This window comes from Rhinolophus hipposideros (assembly GCF_964194185.1).
Source record: "Rhinolophus hipposideros genome assembly, chromosome: 16".
NCBI lineage: Eukaryota > Metazoa > Chordata > Mammalia > Chiroptera > Rhinolophidae > Rhinolophus > Rhinolophus hipposideros.
In genome coordinates this window covers 56,052,326-56,072,769 of record NC_138062.1, presented here as the reverse complement: position 1 = coordinate 56,072,769, position 20,444 = coordinate 56,052,326, and the positions used below count along the sequence as shown (strand labels likewise).

Sequence of the window (20,444 nt, the reverse complement as noted above, 5' to 3'; positions counted from 1 at the left end):
GGTCTCTTGGGGTTGGGCTGTCTTATATGGGCTGCAGTTGCTCTACCTGGGCTGGCTTCATCTCAGGTGGGCCATCCTTATCCAATGTGGGCTAGTCTTATCCAGTGTGGGCTGGCCTCATTCTATCTGAGCCAGCCTCTTTACTCCCAAATTGGAAGTAACAAGGGGGAAGGCAGGACAATTCTACCAATGTTTGTTATTCTGGTGCCAGGTTTGGCCCAAACCCCAACCTGCCCAAGAAGATTTCTCAGGCTGATGGGAATCTGGGGCTGAGGACTGGGGTAAATGATGAGAATTTGGGGGTCTGAAGTCTGAGGTCCTCTGGCTCCCTGGAATCAGTCACTGCCTCTCCAAAAAGGGGCTTCTGATCAAGAACAACTTGGCTGAGGTTGACAGTTCTCCCTGTCCCCAGGGTATTGCCACAGTAGTGAAAGTGGGGTATTGCTGGAAGGATTTCCCAGGGGTCCAGCAAAAGCCCTAGGGCTGACCCTCTTTGGGCCAGTGTGGGTCATATGTCTATATCTGAGCCAATCACCATGGTCAGGGGCCTGGATTGTTCTAATTGGACGCTGGTAGAGGCAGGACCACCCACTTGTAGGGATTAAAATAGAAGAGGCCTGCAGGACAGGTGGGTACTACTGATGGCCTTTCCAGCAATTCTCTGGGGAATCACCCCACAGACACACGGCAGAGTTTCTGCTTCACCCATTTTGAGAGCGGAAGGTGCTCGGTACCCAAAGCTTTCAACACCACCAAGAGCCGGTGCTGCTGCAGCCAGAGGCCTGGTGAGGGCTGGAACGACCCCTGCGAGCTTTGTCCTCAGGAGGGCAGTGGTGAGCACTCGCCCTTGTCCGGTCTCTCTGATTCTGCTTGCCTGCGCCCCCATCTGTTCTCCTTTCCAGTTTTTCTTCAGCCTTCTCTACACCCACTTGGGGGGTCCTGAGGGCTGCACCTGGCCCCTGACCCTCACCCCTTTCCCTTTTCACTTTCCAGCTGCCTTCCAGGAGCTCTGCCCCTTCGGCCACGGGGCTGTCCCAGGCCCGGATGAAACTCGGGAAGGTAAGTCCCTCACCCACATGCTAAGAGGCCCCCCGGGCTGCCCTCCTCCTTTCCTGCTCAGTCCCATCTGGGCTCTGCCTGGGTTCCCAAGTCTCACGTTCCCCCTCGGCTCATGGGTGGCCCTGGATCTCACTGGCCTGGAGGGAAGGAAGAGACCCTAAGCGTGGCCAGGACATGACAGATGCCATGCCTGCAACCTCTGCCATCCTCAGACGTGAACGAGTGTGCGGAGAACCCTGGTGTCTGTGCCAGTGGTCATTGTGTCAACACCGACGGCTCCTTTCGCTGCGAGTGTCCCTTCGGCTATAGCCTGGACTTCACGGGCATCAGTTGTGTGGGTGAGCTTGCCTCTCAGGAAACAGCAGAGCAGAGCAGGCAGGGCAGACACAACGCAAGACAGGATCCTGTCTCTCAGCCAGTCACTCTCCCTACCCACTCTTCCTTCTCTGTTACTCACTCACTCCATCACTTGCTCATTCACTTATTCACTCACTCACTCACTGAGTCAGTCACTTGCCCACTCACGTATTCATCTATTCACCCATTCATTCGCTTATTTACTCACTCATTTACTCCCTCATTTGTTCCCTCCCTCACTCCTTTGCTCACTCATGGACTCAGTCACTCATTCATTCAGTCACTGAACACACACTGTATGCTGCCCTAGAGCTGCACCAGGTCTGACCCTATCCAGTCTGTGGTAGTCCGTGGGGAGGCAGACAGGATAGCATCAGGACGAGGGGCTCTCTGCAGGCACTGACCACCCCTTGCCCACCCCAGACACAGACGAGTGTTCCGTTGGGCACCCCTGTGGGGAAGGCACCTGCACCAATGTCATCGGAGGCTTCGAATGCGCCTGCGCTGATGGCTTTGAGCCCGGCCCCATGATGACCTGTGAAGGTACGTCCTCTCTGTCCAAGACTTGCCTGTGAGATGGGGCGGGAGGGAGCAGGGGTCCCGCAGGCAGACCCCGCCTAGCCCGCACATCCACTGGCCTCCCCAGACATGGACGAGTGCTCCCTGAACCCCCTCCTCTGTGCCTTCCGCTGCCACAACACTGAAGGCTCCTACCTGTGCGCCTGCCCAGCTGGCTACACCTTGCGAGAGGACGGGGCCACGTGCCAAGGTAGGACCTGCACAGGCAGGCAGGAAGGTCAGGGCCCCCAGGGCTCCCTTGCCCCCATCCTGAGAAAAGAGGGAGAAATAAGCCTGTGCCTCCAGGGGTGGGAAGGAGCAGTAAGAGATGTGGCGAGGGGAATGAATGCATGTGTAGTGGGTGCGCTTTTGTGACGGGTGACTCTATTTCTGTTATGAAAATGGGGTGCTAGCATCTTGGGTCATGAGACTAACAGCACAGTGGGCGTGGCTCTGGAGCCCTCTCCCCTGACAGCTGGACATGCCCTCCATGGGATAGGGCAGTGGGGACAGCGATTAAGCCCCACAGGAACATGTGGCGATGTCTGGAGACATTTTGTATTGTCTCCCTTGGGTAGCGGGCGGGAGTTTGGTGCTACTGGCATTAAGTAGCCTGGGATGTTGCTAAATATCCTATCCTGTTTCCCCGAAAATAAGACCAGATCTTTATTACTTTTTGCTCCAAAAGACGCATTAGGGCTTATGTTCGGGGGATGTCATCCTGAAAAATCATGCTAGGGCTTATTTTCCGGTTAGGTCTTATTTTGGGGGAAACACTACAATGTACAGAACAGCCTCCCACCACAAAGAATTTTCTGGTCTCAAATGTCCATAGCTTCAAGGGTGAGAAACCCTGGGCTGGGATGTGGCCTCTCTAGGGCTGTTTCAGGGTCAGCGTTCCGGCGAGCATGTTGAAGGCCAGAAAGATTCACAGACCCGGTGTGGACAGGGGATGCCAGTGTTCGGGGCAGTGCTGACCCCCTTGGCGTCTCAGGAGGCCTGGCCCAGGCAGGAGAGAGACGGAAGCCTGGCAGTGCTGCAAGAACCTCACTCTGGCCCCACCTAAGGCCACCTGGGGTTTGGGATCCAGGCCTCCACAGACTGGGGCCAGGCCATGGGACGCTTGACCTTGCCACCCTCCCTCCCTGGTCATCCGCAGATGTGGACGAGTGTGAAGAAGGCCAGCAGGACTGCCACACCCGGGGCATGCTGTGCAAGAACCTCATTGGCACCTTCACCTGTGTCTGCCCCCCGGGCATGCGGCCCCAGCTTGGCTCTGGGGAGGGCTGCATCGGTATGGGGGTGCTTTGGGGGTGCAGGGAGCCCCACAGAGAGGAGGAGTCAGAGCAAGAAGAAGTAGATGATCGGGCAGACATTGAAACTGGGGAGAGGCAGGCTCAGGGGTCTTATCTCTCCCATGTCAGATGAGGATGAGTGCCGCACCCAGCCCAGACTCTGTGCCAACGGCCGCTGCGTCAACACTGCGGGCAGCTTCCAGTGCGACTGTGATGAGGGCTTCCAGCCCAGCCCCGCCCTCACCGAGTGCCAAGGTGAGTGTGACCAGGCTCAGGCACGGGGGGTGCAGCCACCCAACGCCTGTCGCCCCTGATGCCTGGGCGCTTCCCAAGGCGGGATGGGTCCTGGGGCACCAAAGGGACCCATGGGCTTGCTGAGCTGATCTGGACACACGTGTCCACCACACAGCCCCATGCTTCCCTTGGTCCTTTCAGTCAAACGCCCTGGAACAGCAAGTCGTCTCCCCCATCCCTACCCATCACACCCAGGGACCAGCCCTCCCCAGGTGCACCGCTTCCTGGGGCTAACCCTGGCAGGTGACCTGCTTATGCCATCTGTCCTGGCAACTTGTTCACCCTGTCCCCACATGTGTGTCCAGCTGCCTTCAGGAGCCCCCATTGCCAATACCCCCCAGACACAGCTAACCCCAAACAAGCCCAGTCTCTGCCCCCGAGCCCCCCTCGGTGATGCCCTAGCACCTACTCCCAAGAGTAACCCCTAGAGTAACCAGGCGCTCCCTCTCCCTCACCTGATGTCCAGTCTGCAGCCTGTCCTCTCCACTTCCCACATGTCTCTGGACGTCACCCTTCTGCTCTGTCCCCACTGTTTGTCCAGGATGCCACCACTTCTTGCTAGCCCCCCAGTGTTCCCATGACCTTCTGATCTCTCTAAGGCAGAGGGATGCTGCCCTTGGCCCTCAGTGAGCGGCCCGGCATCTGCAGCCCAGGGGTGGCTCTCTGACCTTCAGGTCTATAGCTTCTGCCCCAGCTGTAGTCCCAGGCCCAGCCCACAGGGCGTTTAACAGTGCTAGGGAGCAACAGCTTGGAAGGTGGCAACCCATGCACCTGCACAGCTGTGTCCGAGATGTCTGGGCGCCCATGTGTAGACTCAGCACCCCTGACACCCCCCATGGAAGGGGGACTCTGATGACATGTTTCTCCCACTCAGCATCCCCACTCGTTCTCTGCAGACATCCGGCAGGGGCCTTGCTTCTCCGAGGTGCTGCAGGCCGTATGCCAGGCCCCATCGAGCGGTGGCGCGCCGGTCACCAGGGTGGAGTGCTGTTGCGGAGGCGGCCGTGGCTGGGGACTCCGTTGCGAACTCTGTCCCCTGCCTGGTACCTCCGCCCACAAGAAGCTGTGCCCTCATGGCCCCGGATACACTGTCGAGGGCCGAGGTGGGTGGGAGTTTGTCCATGGTCGTGCAGTTGCTGGAGAGAGAGAGAGAGAGAGAGAGAGAGAGAGAGAGAGAGAGAGAGAGAGAATGTGTGTGTGTGTGTGTGTGTGTGCATGCGTGCACGCTGGCAGGTGTGTATGAACCCGCGTGAACCAGAACCCATTCTTGACTCTGTGAGTGCATGAACACGGGTGGACAGGTGAGCAGGTGTGTGAGGCAATGTGTGTGTTCTTTGTTCTTTTGTGTGTGGGCTCGTTAGTGAGCATGTGAAAGTGAAAGAGCTGGTGTGCGTTCTTGTGTGTGAGCTGGTTCGTGAGCATGCGTGTGTGCTGATGAAGGTGGGTGCTGGTGTGTGTTCTGTGTGTGTGAAGTGGGTGAGGAGTACACAGCAGAAGGTGGGGGAGAGGGAGTGAGCCAGTCGTGTGGTTTGGGTTCCAGCGAGTGTCTGAGTTGGTCTGTGTGTAGGAGTGTATCTGTGCCTGAGTGTGTCACGTCGAGTCTGTCAGTGAGGGTGCAATGCATCCAAAATCAGCAGCAGTGACGTCAGGGGCTGAGAAGTGCCTTTGCGAGGGTGAGTCTGGGGGACAGAGGAGCCCCTGAGTGTATGTACTCGTGATCCTACAGGAGAGTCTGTGTGTGCGATGGTGTGAAATGCTTGTGTGTCACTGTGCTTCCACCTCTGTGGGGTGGGTCTGTCACCCGGGCTGTTCTGCGTCCAGTGGAAGGAGCTTCATTAGTGTGTCCTACTGGCGGAGGTGCCACCCACGGCATGAGGTATGGTCCCAGCTCCATGGTGCAGGGAGGGGAAGTAGAGGCTGGCCTGACCTCCAGGGAAAGGGCTGGTGGGCAAAAGGGAGGAGGCGTGGCCCAGGGACCCGAGGCAGCCAGCCCCAGCTAAGCGCTGCTTGTCCCCAGATGTGGACGAATGCCATGTGTTCTCTCACCTGTGTCCCCATGGTGAGTGCATCAACGGCCTTGGCTCCTTCCGCTGCCACTGCCAGGAGGGGTACACGCCAGATGTCACTGCCACAGCCTGCCTGGGTGAGTCCCCTGACCCCCATCCCTTGACCCAGCCCAGCCCCTCTGCATAGCATCTGGCCTGCGCTTCTGTGAGAAAACCAGGACCAGAAACAACAGAGTTCATATGGACCACAAAGCTGAAAATATGCACTAATCCTTCCTGTTACCCCGACCTTATTTGGGCCACTTTCTTTCTGTTGTTTTGTACATCTGAAGATTTTCAGTTACCTTGTATAGCAGGTATTCATCTAAGTCGGGGCTTGGCAAACGCAGCCCAATGGCTGAATCTGGCCCTTGGCTTATTTTTGTTAATAAAGTTTTATTGGCACACAGCCACACCTATTTGTTTCTTTACCCTCTATGGCTGCTTTCCTACTACAAAGCTAGACTTGAGTAGTTGGAACTGAGACTGTGTGGTCCAGAAAGCCCAACATGATTACTCTGACTTTTACAGAAGTGTAAATTCCTATGTAAGCCCACAGATTCTGGATGGCTAGAGTCTGGGAAGGAGGCTTTAAAAGGGCCGGGGTGGACACCCCAGCCTCTGAGCCCCTGGGAATGTCTGTCTAATCCCCTCGCATGTTGTCGTCTCCTCTAGATGTGGACGAGTGCAGCCAGACCCCCACGCCATGCACCTTCCTCTGCAAAAACACGGAGGGCAGTTTCCTGTGTGCCTGCCCCCGCGGCTACCTACTGGAGGAGGATGGCAGGACCTGCAGAGGTGATGTCCATCCCTCCCTGCCCCTTATGCCCTGTGGACTCCATCCCTGCCCCCCCAGGGATACCCCGGGCACATCCCGTGCCATCTCACCTCCTCCCTGCTGCATGGCATCGGGTGCCATCTCTAGGGTCTTTCCCCTGGGAAGCCCCCAGTCCCAGCCAGGCCCTTCCCTGAGCCCCCTGGGACCATCTGTGCCACAGACCTGGATGAGTGTACCTCCAGGCAGCACAACTGCCAGTTCTTCTGTGTCAACACCATCGGTGCCTTTACCTGCCGCTGTCCCCCCGGCTTCACCCAGCGCCACCAGGCCTGTTTTGGTGAGTCCCGAATCTGGTGCATGACTGTGGCCTTCACTTATTTGTTCACCAAAAAAATAGCAAGTGCCCAGGGCTATCTAGAACCTGTCTCCCTCCTCCCCTAGGGAGCTGGGAGGCCCGCCCTCAGGAGTTCCTCTGACTTTGGCCCAGGACACCTGAGCAGTCCCTGCTGGGTCTGTCTCCTAAGCCCCTCCCCAGGGTGCTCCTGAAAGCCCAGGGGCTCACAGGATCCAAAGGGGAAGTTGGTTCAGAACCCAAAGCTGCAAGAGCATCTGTCACTCCCATCACTTCTTAGTGTCTTGAGGCCGGGGAGAACCAGACTTCCCCTGAGGGCCAAGGCCCGCCAAGGGGGGGGGGGGGCCTTTGTTAATAAAGTTTTATTGGCACACAGCCATGCCTGTTTATTTACATACTGTCTATGGATGCTTCTGGGCTACAGTGGCAGAGCTGAGTATTTGCAAGAGTCCAAAATATTTCCTATCTGGTCCTTTATAGAAGTGGTGCCTAGCCCTGTTCTAGACTCTGAGGATACAGAAATGGCCACAGGGATCAAGCTTGCTCCTGTCATGGACCATCCCTGCCAGCAGGGAATCAGACTAGAAACAAACATAACAAGAAGTTAACACTATGGAATGTTCGCAGGTGACACGTAGTGTGAAAGAACAAAAAAGAAAATCCTAGTGAGGAAATCAGGGAGGCTGCAGTTTTTCAAAGAGGGATCAGGAGAAGCCTAATTGAAAGGGGACAGTTGAGGAAAGATGTGAGGGAAGTCGAGAGCCATGTGCATATTAGGGAAGAGCGTTCTAGGCCTTGAAATGACGTGCATTGCCCTTTTTCCTCCCAGTAAAGTTATTTTTCCTGCCTCCTAAGACGAGCACCCTTAATGTGGCATGTGTACGTGTGCAGCTGTATGTGTGTTCACACACAGCCCATGTGCCAGCGCACCCGCATACCACGTGTACATGACACACAGCAAGCTCACACAGATCTTCTCTCATTAGATTAAATTCTCAGCTAGGCTCCCTATTGTGTAGTTACCATGGATCGAAGGCTCCAAATCATTCTGGATAGCTTGTACTCTTGGTGGGTGGTCTTTGGCCAACTAGATCAGGGATGGGCAAACTTTTTCTAAAAAGGGCCTGTTAGTGGACATTTCAAGTTTGTGGTCCATGTGGTTTCTGTCGTAATTACTCAACTCAGCCATTTTAGCTGAAAAGCAGCCATAGGTGATACGTCATAAATGCATGGGCATGGCTGTGTGCCAATAAAACTTTATTTACACAAACAAATGGTGGGCTGGATTTGTCCCAGGCGTTTGCTGTTGGCTGAACTAGAAGTTCACACTCACATGACTACAACAGGCCACCCTGCCTCTTGGTTCACTGGTGGAAATCCAGAGCTACTCTCTGTGGCCCTTCAAGTGACAGCTCAGGTGTGAGGGATGAGACCACATGCAATTTCAGGAGCTTCTCTGGCTTAGAAACCCCATTTCCCCAGTGCCACTTGTACCCCAGAGAGATCTCAGGGTCCCAAGAGGACATACCTGGTCTCAATAATCTCCATACTCAAGGAAGCCAAAACTCGGATTCCCTACCCTGAAATGTATTGTTCATTCCCCAGAACCCCAGTCCACATGCAGTTTACCAGGTATGGCCATTTCCACCGTAGCAACATTGCCTGGTAACTCAGGCTGCCATAACAAAACATCGTAACCTGAGCGGCTTCAACAACTCCTGATCACAGTTCTGGAGGCTGGAGTCTAAGATCAAGGTGCTGGCAGGGTGGGTTCCTGGTGAGGACTCTTTTCCTGGCCTGCAGTCTGTCTTCTCATGTGTGCTCATGTGGGGAGAGAGTGAGAGCCAGCAATCTGGTGTCTTGTCTCCTAAGGGCACTAATGCCATCATGGCAGGCCCCATCCTCATGGCCTCATCTAACCCGAATCAACGCCCAAAGGCTCCATCTTCAACTACCATCACACTGGGAGTAAAGGATTCAACATACGAATTTGGGGGGGAAGCGTACAAACATTCAGTCTATAACACTGGCTAACATGCCACAGTTGTCAGGTTTCCAAGAGGACAGAGCACAACAGCCACCCCAGGTCATTTTCCCATGGAAAAGGAAAAGGTGTTTTATTAATCTTTTACTCCCATGCCAAGCACTGCCCTAAACCTCTCACATGATTAGATAAATTTAATTCTCACAAAAAATCAGCAAGGTTGGTGTTATCATCTCCATGCTACAGCTGAGGAAACTGAGCCACAGAGAGGGTAAGTCAGTTGTCCCAGGTCACACAGCTTTGAGATGGTACAGATGAAATTCAAACAGAGTCCTATGTGTGTAATCTCAAATGTTCGTGGTAATTCTGTGTGGTGGGAACTGTTATAGAGCTCATTTCACAGAGGGAGAAACTGAGGCACAAAGAGGGTAAGTGACTTGCCTGAAGCCACACATTTAATCAGGTGGTAGGCCCGGCATCATGGTGCCTGACATGAGTCCGCTAACCGCCAGGTGGCCCGCTAACCGCCTCTGTCCTCTGCAGATAATGATGAGTGCTTGGCCCAGCCTGGCCTATGTGGCACCCGGGGACGCTGCCACAACACCCCAGGCAGCTTCAGCTGTGAGTGCTATCAAGGCTTCACCCTGGACAGCTCAGGCCATGGCTGCGAAGGTAGAGTCAGGTTTTGGGTAGAGTCCAGACCTGGGATGTGGTCTTGAAGGCAGCCAGGCGAACCTTCTCTCCCTCTCTGTCTTACAGATGTGGATGAATGTGACGGGCCCCATCGCTGCCAGCATGGCTGTCAGAATGAGCTGGGGAGCTACCGCTGCAGCTGTCCCCAGGGTTTCACCCCACACTCTCAGTGGAGCCAGTGTGTGGGTGAGTGGCAGGGGCTGGGAGGAAGCTGGGGCAACCGCCAGAACCTGTCTAGAGTGGGTGACCCTGCAGGATATTGTGAAAGCACAACTACCTATACAGTTCAGATGGGCCAGCCTGGAGGGTAATGGGTTCCCCTTTGCTGGGGAGTCAGGGGACTGCAGAGCCAGCATGGCAAAGTTCAAATCTACTTCCTAACGAGTGGTGACCTGGAGGGCTCAGATGAGAAAGATTCTGAGATGGTGCCTGTGATCACTGGGAAAGAGTGCTGTGATTGATTGTTGATGTCTGCCATGGGTGTGGCAGTGGCGAGTGGGGGCACGCATGCCACACCTTTGCCATAGGTATTGCAGAGGCTCTCAGCTTGTGGGGGCTAGCCTTCTGCCCCTCACCCTTCTCCATTGCACGCTCGTTGCTGCTCCAGGCCCTCTAAATGACAGCTTTGTCCTCACCACTTCTCTTTCTCCCCTGCAGCCTGGCTTTCACTCTTGACCCTTGCTGGGGCCACTCTTCCTGGACTTCTTCACCTCCTTTACTCTCTCGGCACTGCTTCCTGACCCTTCTGTACACTCTCTCCTTTTGCAGCCTTGTGACGTGGCTGTCCCCACTTTGCTACCACCTCACCAGCACTGCCTTTTCTCCAGCTCCTTCTCCTATTCCCTATGGTGGGTCCTCAGCTATGTTCCACATCTGTCCCCCACTGCCCTGTGGCATCTGACCCCTGGGGACCAATCAGACTATTGCCTCTGCTGCAATAGTCTGATTGGTCCCCAGGGGTCAGTTCCTCATTCTCAGTCTGTCTGCTCCTCTGCATACTTATTCATTCCTTCAGTCATGGTTTGCCCAGGACCTGCCTGGCACCAAGCCCTGAGAATATAGACATGAGTCGAGAAGCAGATTCCAGAATTCATCCCTGCCCTCTAGTCCAGTCTCACGGGGGAAACAGGGATTAATTAGGCCAGTGGTTCTGAACTGGGGCCCTTTTTACCCCCTGGGGCACATTTTAAAGTGTCTTAGAAACATTTGTCACAGCTGGGCCGTGGGTGCTTCTCGTATTGAGTGCGTGCAGGACAGGGCTGCTGCCCAGGACGTGCCCCCCCCATCATCTGGTCACATATGTCAACAGTGCCAAGGGGGAGAGACATTGTTTTAGACCATCCCACAATTTAGGATTTCTGGGAAGTTTTTAAGAAGAATTGCTTTGAAAGAGAATTATAGGGTTGAGGGGCTCACAGTGCTGACGGAGATTTTGACATTGGCCTTGGACTCTGAAAGAGGAGCTAGTGTTGCCAGTGGGGAGGAGGAGCATTGCAGGTGGATGGCTCTGGGGTTGCGAAAGCTGCTCCCCCTCTGCCCCCTACAGACTCTCTCTTTCCCTCCCCACCCTCAGATAAGAATGAATGTGTCCTGTCGCCCACGGCCTGTGGCAGCGCCTCCTGCCACAACACGCTGGGTGGCTTCCATTGCGTCTGTCCCTCTGGCTTTGACTTTGACCAGACCCTGGGGGGCTGCCAGGATGTGGATGAGTGTGCAGTGCAGGGGGGACCCTGTAGCTACAGCTGTTCCAACACCCCTGGTGGCTTCCTGTGCGGCTGCCCCCGAGGCTACTTCCGGGCTGGGCAAGGGTGAGTGGGGTGGGTACAGACCCCCATACCCTGGGAGTATATGCACATGTGCCAGCCTGTGCCCCCGTGGCACCTGTACATGTACATGTACAAGCTCACACCCACTGTGGTATATTGTCCTCGTGGTACTCTTGCATGCTTGCACGTCCACAGTGATAGAGGCACGCTTCTCTGTAATACACTCGAGTGTACACATGGCTCACACCCATGCCAACACCCTGTGCGTTCATATCTCCCAACATGCATGTGCACAAGCACACATCAGCATTCCGGCGTGCACACAGGCTTGCACATGCACATGCCTCTAGGTATACTCAGGTATGTTCATACAGCCCTGAGTGCATGCAGGTACACACCCTTGCCCAGGTAAGCCAAGGATGCTTGCACACACCTCTGGGTAGGTGCATGCAAAGCCACACTGGCACATTTGCATGATAGCACTTGTGCCCACGGGCAGTGTGGCTCCAATGGAGTGTGAGGGTGGCTGTGGAGCTCCCACCAGCCTGTCCCTGAAGGCCTGTCTCCCCCCATCCTGGCCTAGGCACTGTGTCTCCGGCCTGAGCCTCAGGCCTGGACCCCAGAATGGCCCAGATGAAGAGCTGGTCTCGCCCGAATCCTGCTACGAATGCAAGATCAACAGCCTCCCCCCTCGTGACCGGGCACGGCGCAGTGTGCACGGGGCCCACCAGGTGCCACAGGGAATGCACTGGACGTGGTGGCACCGTAGGTGATGGGGGCAGCTAGAGGACGGGCCAAGGCTGGGAACACTAGACTGTGCCCCAGCTGTTCCTGTGCTATGCTGCCGCCTGGGCCTGCCTGCACTTCCTGAGCTCCCAGATTCCCCTCAGGGCTCTCTGGGGGACACAGAGCCCCACCCCCCTACCACACTCCTGGTGACGAGTCAGGTACCTCCCACACAGACTCTGGCCGGACTGTGATGCTCCCCATGATTCCTCCCATGGTACTTGGATGCAGGAGAAATGGCTTGGGTCCCTGCCAACATCCCCGCATTGTCACCCTTCACCTGCTGGCTGGCACAGCCCTCCCTCATAACTGCTTTGAATTTAGTACCAACGAGGCCTAGAGCAGCCTGCTTAGCCCCTTTGTTCATCAGCCCCTTCAGACCTTCCACCTTGCACCTCTTTCCTGCACCGTGATGCTCTGATCTCCCAAACCCACCTCATTTCTAGAAATCACAAGGGTCCTTACACGCTCTCAGAGCAGTTGTGGCTCTGTCGCTCCTGCCCCCTGGGCCACTTCAGCCATGACCCTGACCTCAGGTTGTAGAGGATGGCAGTTTTGTGCCTGAGGCCACTGCTAGCCAGCTTTGCCATCCCCCTCCCCCAAGGGATCTGAAAGCTAAACATTCATTGAGCACCTGCTTAATGTATACACTCCTCCAAGCACTCTGCACTCACGGCCTCTCAGTGTTTACAACAGCCTTGAGAGGTGTAGATGCCACTGTCATCCCCATTTTAAAGATCAGGAAACTGAGGCTCAGAGAGGTTAGGGCACATGCTCAAGTTGCAGAACTTGAAAGTGGCAGAGCAGGGATTCCACAGCTACACCACACAACCTTTTCTTTACAAGCAGCCTTGGTCTTCATGGCCAGGCATCCCGGGTGTTTTGCTTTTGCATTAAAGTGGAAGCTACTCCTGTTTCCCAAACCCTAAGTTCTAGAAATTTCAGCCCATCCCCATTAAGTGTTGCTCAGACATGTACCCCTGACTGCAGTCACCACCGTCTGAGACCATCACTTTATGTTATTTCCCCAAAAAATCACTGAGCACAGAAGCCCTTACCAAACTCCTTCACTCCAAAGATTTTGTTGAACACCTACTGTGCATTGGACACCGTGATGGAGCAACAGTGAGCAAAAGCAAAAGTCCCTGTGCCTGTGGGGCTGACATTTTAAAACAGACAAATAAGAAACAAATAAAACATTGTATTTTATAACATGGTAAAACATGATATGACAAATGCTATGCAGAAAAATGAAAGCAGAAGTGTGATAGGAATGTTGGCTTTGAAGTTTCTTTTAATATTAGATTAACTAAATATGAGTGGATTACTTTGCCTGCCATTTCTCTCTAGTTTTTTTTTTCCTCTTGTTGGGAAAAATGGTGGCTGTATATATTATCCCATTGTTACCATTATTTTCTATGAACTTCACAAGGTTGGGCCCTGTGTCTGTCAGGTTTGCTGCGGTTTCACCAGCCCTTGGTCCTCAGTGAGTGGGTGGAGTGGTTCTCCCGTCTCCTGGGATGCTCCATGTGCCTTTGCCTGCAATACCCGCAGACTGTCAGTAGGTGTCAGTCAGTAAGAACACATGTTTGAGCAACACTTAATGGTGAGGATTGAAATCTCCAAGAACTGAGGGTTTGGGAAAGAGGCATAACTTTCACTTTAATGCAAGAGCAAAATACCCCATCAGCATGTCAATTTGGCAGAACAAATACAGCACTGCTCAGAACAAAGGAGAAGGAAACACAGATAACCTCCTGTGGGATTGGATACGGCACCCAGCACGGGTTAGCCTGCCATTGAGGCTGGCTGGCTTACTCAGGGCCCTGTCCAGCTGCCAGGACCAGGAATGCACTCACAGAAACTCAGATAAAGAGGGTTTGTCATCTGCACACAGAAGGCTCTCAAAGAGCCCAGATGCAGGAACTGCAGTGGGCCTCCGGGAACCGGAAAAATGTTGGGCAACTCTTGTCTCTAGCCAAGCCGGATCTTGTGTTCCTCTCACTGTGTCTGGTCTGGTCTGGTCTCCTCTCTGGGGCTGGCTTCTGCTGCAAGGCCCTTGGTCATAACTCCAGCCACCCCAGGCCACCTTTGAGTGACCTGAAAGCCCTGGGGCCCGAAGCCGTCTGACTAACTCCCTGAATCTGAGGGCAAACCCTCGATTCTCTCTGCCCAGATTGTCAGGGATCTCACTAAAGCCCCTGCGCTGAGACTAGGAGTCTGGAGGCAGCATGTAAAAGTGGCCACCTACCTTCCCTCTTTGCTTTCCATCTGGAGAGCAGCCTCCATTTTCATGCCTATGTCCATAGCCCAACCTGATCTCTGGCCTTGTGGATGGAGGGATAGACAGAAGTCAAGGGCAGAGAGTGTGCCATGTTTTCCTCCTCTTTAGAGATTGGCTAAAATCTCCCCATGGCCATGACTCCATGGCCCCCTATCATTGCATTCAGTTCTGCCAGCCTCTAACCATCATCCTCCTGTCTTTCTCCCCAGGTGAGCATGGCCAGCCTTGACTCAGAGGCCCCGCTGACCTTGGGCTTGAACCTCTCATGCCTGGGCAGGGCTGAGCACATTCTGGAGCTGCGGCCAGCGCTGGAGAGTCTGGGGAGCCGGGTCCGTTACGTCATTGCCCATGGCAACGAGCAAGGTTTCTTCCGCATGCATCACCTCCATGGCCTCAGCTCCCTGCAGCTGGGGCGTCGGAGGCCAGGGCCTGGAACCTACCAGCTGGAGGTGGTGAGCGTGGCAGGGCCCTGGGGCATCCGGCCAGAGAGGCAACCGGGGCCAGGGGTCCTGGCCTTGCGGCTGAAGGTACAGCTGCAGCTGCTGTAGCTGGGAGAGGCCCGCAACTCCCGCTTAGCCGCAGGTCCCTCTCGCAGCCCTCTCTCCAGTCACTGGGCATCACCCAACCCCTGCCTCATTCCACGGGGTTTTGGGGAAACTGATGAAACTGCTCGCTACACACCGCAGGGACACCCTGGTGACAAGCCCTGGCCTTGATGGTCTCAGGGCCTCCAGGGCCATCCTCCTCTCCAGAAGTGGGAGATTCTGGAACTGAGAAGGATTGATCCCCGGTGGCAGTGGCTGACCAGGTGGAACCCCAAAACTCAGGAAGAATGACATGCTACACTATGACCTCAGGCGAGCCCAGCCTCTCCCCAACACTCAGTCTTTCTTGGAGAGAGCTGGAAGCTGTGGTCTGCACCCTCCACCTCCAACACTAGGGTCGAGCAGGACCCTGTGATTCACTGTATCTGGTCAATCTCAGGCTTGAAATTCTGCACTGCACCAGGGCTCAACCCCCGGGGGTCAGTGGGACATGGGAATGGCAGCTAGCATGGGCGTTGGGCTCATCCCTCTGAGAAGTAAGGACCACGGGGCCCCAACCAGAGTTGGTGACACGCAGCCATGTTCATGCCCCCAGGGGGCTGGGTTAGGGTTCTAAGGATGCTTTATATCAGAAGTGGAGAAACAATAAAGTTATTTTGGGTTATGTCTGCCCCCTTGGCATGTTCTCAAAGAAGATGCTGCCCACAGAAGATGCAGAGCCACATGGGGAACTGGAGACATTGGGAGGGCGGAAGCTGTGGGAAACATGAGCTGCAGCCCCAGGCTCCAAGGAGAAAGTGTATAGATGAGAGGTGGCTGGAGACCACCCTCTACCTGGGTGTGAGGACATGGTCGCCAGGCACAAGTAGGCTCTGCCAACTTCATACCTGTGAAGTTGGCGCAGACTGAGCCCTTGTGGGTTCACCAATAGTGGTGAAAATGGCTCATGTTTCCAGACCACATACTACATATACTGGCACCATTCTAAATATTTTCCAGTTATTAACCCATTTGGTCATCACTACAACCTCATGGAGTAGACGCTGTTGTTCTCATCCCCATTTTGCAGATTGGAAAACTGAGGCTCCGAGAGGTTAAGCAACTTGACTAAGGTGACTCCAGGTTGCAGGTAGCAGAGCTGGGTTCAAAGTCAGGCAGCTGTGCCATCCTGCCTGTCTCCAGGTTGGGCCAGATCTACCAAGTTTAAATGGCCAGTATTCTCGAGGTGTTACCTAATATGTAGTCAGCGTGTACACGTCACAAATGGGAGCGCGTGCATATCACAGACGGAGTATATTTGGTCCCCACAGACTTGTATGAGGCAGGCAGTATTATCACCGCATTTTAGAGGGGGGAACCAAGGCTCAGAGAGTTTGTGGAATCTGCCTTAGTCACCACATAGCGTAGTGAGGCCTGGATGTGTCCTACGTTCTTCTGGGTCTGGCCCCTGGCCCCAAACCACCTCTTGTCCTCTAGAGATAATGCATTTGGTTTTCATGCAGAGCTTTTTCTGTGGTGGTGAAAACCGGCTGCCTGAGGACAGCACAGTTGGGGGGCTCAAGTCTGGGTGGTGAGCTGTACCCCAAAGTGTGGCCCTTCCTCCTGCGGAGCCTCACTATTAGTGCTTGGCCCCAGGGCTCTGTCCTGGCCAGGGGCTACTTCACCCGACTTATCAGGAGCTTTTGGGCTCCTGTCAGAGCTTGCAGAGTCTCCTCTGCCCATTACATCCCCAGGATCTGGGCAGAGTAAGCATGTGACCCCCACTTTATAGACGAGGAAGGAGGTGCCAAGAGAGTGGACAGTTTGTTCAAGCTCACCAGCTGGACTCACCAGCAGATCCAGTGCTTGGCCCTCCAGAGCTGTCTGCTACGAGGGCTGAGCACAGATCCTGGAGTGAGGGGATCACGAGGGATTCAGCACCCCATAATAAACATGACAGACAGGAATGACATTCCACTAAAGATTTATTTTAAAAAGCACAGCCTGAAAGGGGCGTCTTTGGACAGACTGGAGCTTTGCAAGGACCCAGAGGGACACAGTCTGGTGTGGCCCAGGGTGGGAGGCAAGAGGCTGTAGGTGGATGTGGTATCTCAATGGTTCCTTATAAGACTTGTTGCCCAGGGCTGGCTTTTCCCAGAGCAGACAAGGGGCTTGAAATAAGGTCAACTCCCTTCTTCCAGCTGCGTAAGGAGCAGAAGGTGTCAGGGGTGAGGGAACCAATGCAGCAAATCCAGGGATTGAGATTTGGCCTGAAGGACGGGCTGGGCAGCTGGGGCTGCAGGGTGACCCTCATGGTGGAGAAAGGTCCAGCCCATCTTGTGCTGGTTTATCCTGGAGATGTGCGGGCTCATCCTCCTGCAGAAGAGATTGGAGAGGATGGCAGATGATGAGGGGTGGAATGGAGCCAAAGACCCCCGGGCTGGGTCAGGGTAGGGGACACTGCGGATCCTCCCATGGGAGCCTGCGGAGCTGTCCAGAGTCAGCCCTCCTTGGTCCTGGAGGTGAGTCCCCTGACCCAGTCTGGACTCATCATGACCCCTCATCCCTCAGCAGCGGTGATGGGTAGAGGGGTGGTCGAATGATCTGAGTCCTTACCTGGATTAGCTGTTGTCAGGGGGGAGGCATTCCTCTGGCTGCTTCTGGTGTGATCTCTAAATGTGGACAGTGGTAGCTTGGAGGTTCTATACCTCAACTTCTTTCCCTCAGAGTGAGAGCCTGGCAGAGACACAGAACGAGAAATAAATAAGAGCCAGCCAATATCCTTTGAGCACCTGGATCTAGCCGAGCCTGAAGCTCTTTGCTTGTCATTTGAGCCAATAAGTTCCCCATTTGCTTGACCTTTCCATCTCTGGCAATTCAAAGTGTTTTAATTAAAAGAGTTGCTCATTCACTCAGTCTTCCACTCCCTAGCAACTGGCTTTCTTTTGGCTGGTGGCAGCTGTCAGCATTCTGGGCTGCAATTCCCTCCTTTGGGGGTTGAGAAGCTCAGGAGCCTGCAACAGGTAGGGTAGAATGCTCTAGGTGCTGGGCTGGGGTCTCACCCACCGCGGAAGATTCTCCGGGTGCCTTGGTGATGCTTTGGATGGGCCTCATTCCGTCTGTCCAGGAGCTTCATCCCATCTTGCACCCACTTGGCCTTTGGGTTCGCACACACCATCTTCTGTTTGCGGGGGAAGTAGAATCTGTGCAGCGTGGGAGTGGGGATACCAGGTTAGTGTGTGAGCGGGGAACAAAGTTATGTGTGAGGCCTCCCAGCCCAGCCCCACCCCCACTGTCCTGCTCACATCACGGCAGGCAGGTTACAGCTCCCGCTCACATCCTGGCGCAGGTAACTCCGGGCTTGCTTGAGCAACTTCCAGTGTACCTGGGGGTGGTAGGCCAGGCAGCAGTCCTCAAAGACGCCTGCAATTACAGGGCCACCGCGGACTCAGTTTACTGTGTGCCTGTGTGGCTGCATGTGCACTGTGTGTGCAGGCTTGGACACCACTGTAGGCACCGTGAACACACCGCAAACATACAACGACAGTCCCAGGCCCAGTGGAGGCTGAGGGACAGCCCAGGGGATAAGGAAGCCATTCGGCCCACCTTTGGCCCTTGATATGGGACAGCCGGCAGGAGTTGGAGAATGCCAGCAGATCCCAGCTAGGAAGGGTCCAGGACCTCAAAATGAAGGGGGGACCAAGGCCATTTCCTCTCCTGCTCTGGGGCAGAGGGCAAGGAGAGCAGGTGCAGCACACTGAGGGGGGCCAGGGGCCACCACTCCCATTTGGGTCCCTCCTCCTAAAATGAGCGGGCTGGCCCACTGCTCCTGATGTCCTGATTCCCATTCCAGGCTGGCCTTCCCCACCTAGGTCTATCTTGGGTATCTCCTCTTCTCTGTCCCCATCAGAGTGACCACTTCGAGTCACCTGGCCAGAAACCGGGACGTCTCTGTTCACTCAGTTCTTACTCAGTGCCAGATGTCTGGACAAACAGAGGGGAACCGGACCCAGTGTTGTCATAGGCCGAGAAGTTGACCTGTGCTGACAGAGGAAGCCCAGGGACTCTGAGGGGGGTGCTCAGAGGAGGAGACGCAGGGCCAGAGGATGCAGAAGATGAATTGACGCAGGAAAAGGTGCAGAGGCCTTCAGGGTCCTCTGGGATCTGTCCCTCTGCTGGCCCCTGGAGGGACCAAGTCTGAGTGCTGGCAGAGCGCATGGGGAGGGAGGGGTGAGGGGGAGGGCTCCAGCAGCCTCAGAGTGCAAGGGGCAGTGGAGTCAGATAGACCCTGAGCTGCAGTCCCAGGCAGGTGCTTCCTGGGGCTGGGGGCCACTCTGCCCCAGGATCAAAGGGCCTGGGCTGGGCCTGGCTCCTGGAATGGGCCTCTGATAGCACAACAATGGGAACGAAACCCAGCCCTCTTGGGGCAAAGGCTAAGGTCTGCTGGTGGCCTGGCTAGGGCCTTAGACTTAGTGAGGGGCAGGTGGAGCAGATGGGGCAGGTGGGTGGAGCCAGGGGACCTCAGCCCTTCCTGGCCTACGGCTGAGGTTCAGCTGTCTCCTAAGGCCCACAAGAATGGAGGACACAGTGGAGGACATTGCATGCCTAGAACTGAACTGCAGTCATTAAAATCCTCAAGTGCCTAATCGAGGGAGAGGACAGAAGGGATTTCCTGTGAATAACAGTAACGGTAACCATTACTGTTGCTGGTGGGCACTGGGCCAAGAATTTGCAGGCATCCACCCATCAGATCTTCATGGCCCCTTTCTGCGGTGGGAATTCGGAGCCCCACTTTGCAGATGAGGAAACTGAGGTCTATAAAGGCTGAGTAGTGACTCTCGGCCAGACCACTCAGATGGGTTGGGAGGAAGCTGGGATGGGGAACCCATTCCTGCTGGTCTCTGGGGCTCTGCAGAGTCAGGTCACTGCAGTGTGTCCCTGGTGGTAAGCAGCTAGGCCACTGCTGGGAGCCACCTTCTGCTCCCCACAGCCCCTGGGCCAGCTGGAGTCCCCAAAGGGAGAAGCTAGTCATGGACTATGGTGGAGGCATCATGGGGCCTCCGGAAGAGAGGCTGGGGACCCTGCCGCGCCAAGGCGCTGCACAGGAGTTTCAGCATTCCTGGGGTAAGGAAACTGATCCGTCAGAGAATTTGGTGGTAGAGCTCAGCTCAGAAGAGGCTTCTGGAGGAGGGGATGGGCAAATGAGGAGGGCACAGAAGGACGGATGGGGAGAGGGGAAATCTGGGGAAAGAGGGTAGGCATGGCTTGAGATAGTACCTTGAGCGTGGACAGCGGGGGCCCGTGTGTACACGAAGTAGGCCACCAGGAAGGCCAGGAGCCACAAGTTCATGGTGCAGGCTGCTTCTCCTCGTTTAGCCTTGAGGGAACAGGGGAAGCGAGGGTGAGGACCCAAGATGAGCAGCGGTGGGTACTAGGAACTCCATCACCCCCATCCTGAGCCAGGGCCGTCTGCAAGGGAGGCAGCAGGCACAGGATGGGCCTTGTCCCCATCCTGTCATTGTCCCCAGAGGGACCAGCAGCTGGTCTCGGTTGTTGTGGGGGACACTCACCAAAGCCTGAGGGATCCTTGGTGCCTCTGGAACATGTGCCAAGCTCTCCTGCCCAAGAGCAGGCAGGCTTCCCCCCTTTATAGATGGAGCCCCACCCTG

The 20,444-nt window shown here is 55.3% G+C and overlaps 2 protein-coding genes across 8 annotated transcripts in view; one reads left to right on the top strand and one right to left on the bottom strand.

Annotated features, from left to right (window-relative positions):
- The window catches only part of FBN3 (fibrillin 3), a 57,876-nt gene extending 42,417 nt beyond the window's left edge, over nt 1-15,459 (top strand). For 3 of the 7 annotated variants that reach the window (XM_081075992.1, XM_081075993.1, XM_081075990.1), the window contains 16 exons: nt 681-833; nt 994-1,059; nt 1,272-1,397; nt 1,840-1,959; nt 2,063-2,185; nt 3,134-3,268; nt 3,399-3,524; nt 4,460-4,666; nt 5,581-5,706; nt 6,284-6,406; nt 6,607-6,723; nt 9,266-9,394; nt 9,482-9,601; nt 10,989-11,223; nt 11,765-11,912; nt 14,461-15,459. In XM_081075992.1, coding sequence (XP_080932118.1) covers nt 681-833; nt 994-1,059; nt 1,272-1,397; nt 1,840-1,959; nt 2,063-2,185; nt 3,134-3,268; nt 3,399-3,524; nt 4,460-4,666; nt 5,581-5,706; nt 6,284-6,406; nt 6,607-6,723; nt 9,266-9,394; nt 9,482-9,601; nt 10,989-11,223; nt 11,765-11,912; nt 14,461-14,799 — 2,393 coding nt within the window. In that variant the 3' untranslated portion in view covers nt 14,800-15,459. Of the gene's footprint in view, nt 1-680; nt 834-993; nt 1,060-1,271; nt 1,398-1,839; nt 1,960-2,062; nt 2,186-3,133; nt 3,269-3,398; nt 3,525-4,459; nt 4,667-5,580; nt 5,707-6,283; nt 6,407-6,606; nt 6,724-9,265; nt 9,395-9,481; nt 9,602-10,183; nt 10,264-10,988; nt 11,224-11,764; nt 11,947-14,460 lie in introns of those variants that run through there. The other 4 variants (XM_081075991.1, XM_081075994.1, XR_013995079.1 and 1 more) reach the window with 4 other exon arrangements.
- Nucleotides 15,460-17,143: 1,684 nt separating this feature from the next.
- Nucleotides 17,144-20,125, bottom strand: CCL25 (C-C motif chemokine ligand 25; the record flags this gene model as incomplete). The annotated part of the gene is made up of 5 exons (XM_081077397.1): nt 17,144-17,151; nt 17,392-17,511; nt 17,842-17,978; nt 18,081-18,198; nt 20,053-20,125. The coding sequence occupies 5 exons, from the start codon at nt 20,123-20,125 to the stop codon at nt 17,144-17,146; spliced, it is 456 nt and encodes a 151-aa protein (XP_080933523.1).
- Nucleotides 20,126-20,444: the final 319 nt, after the last annotated feature.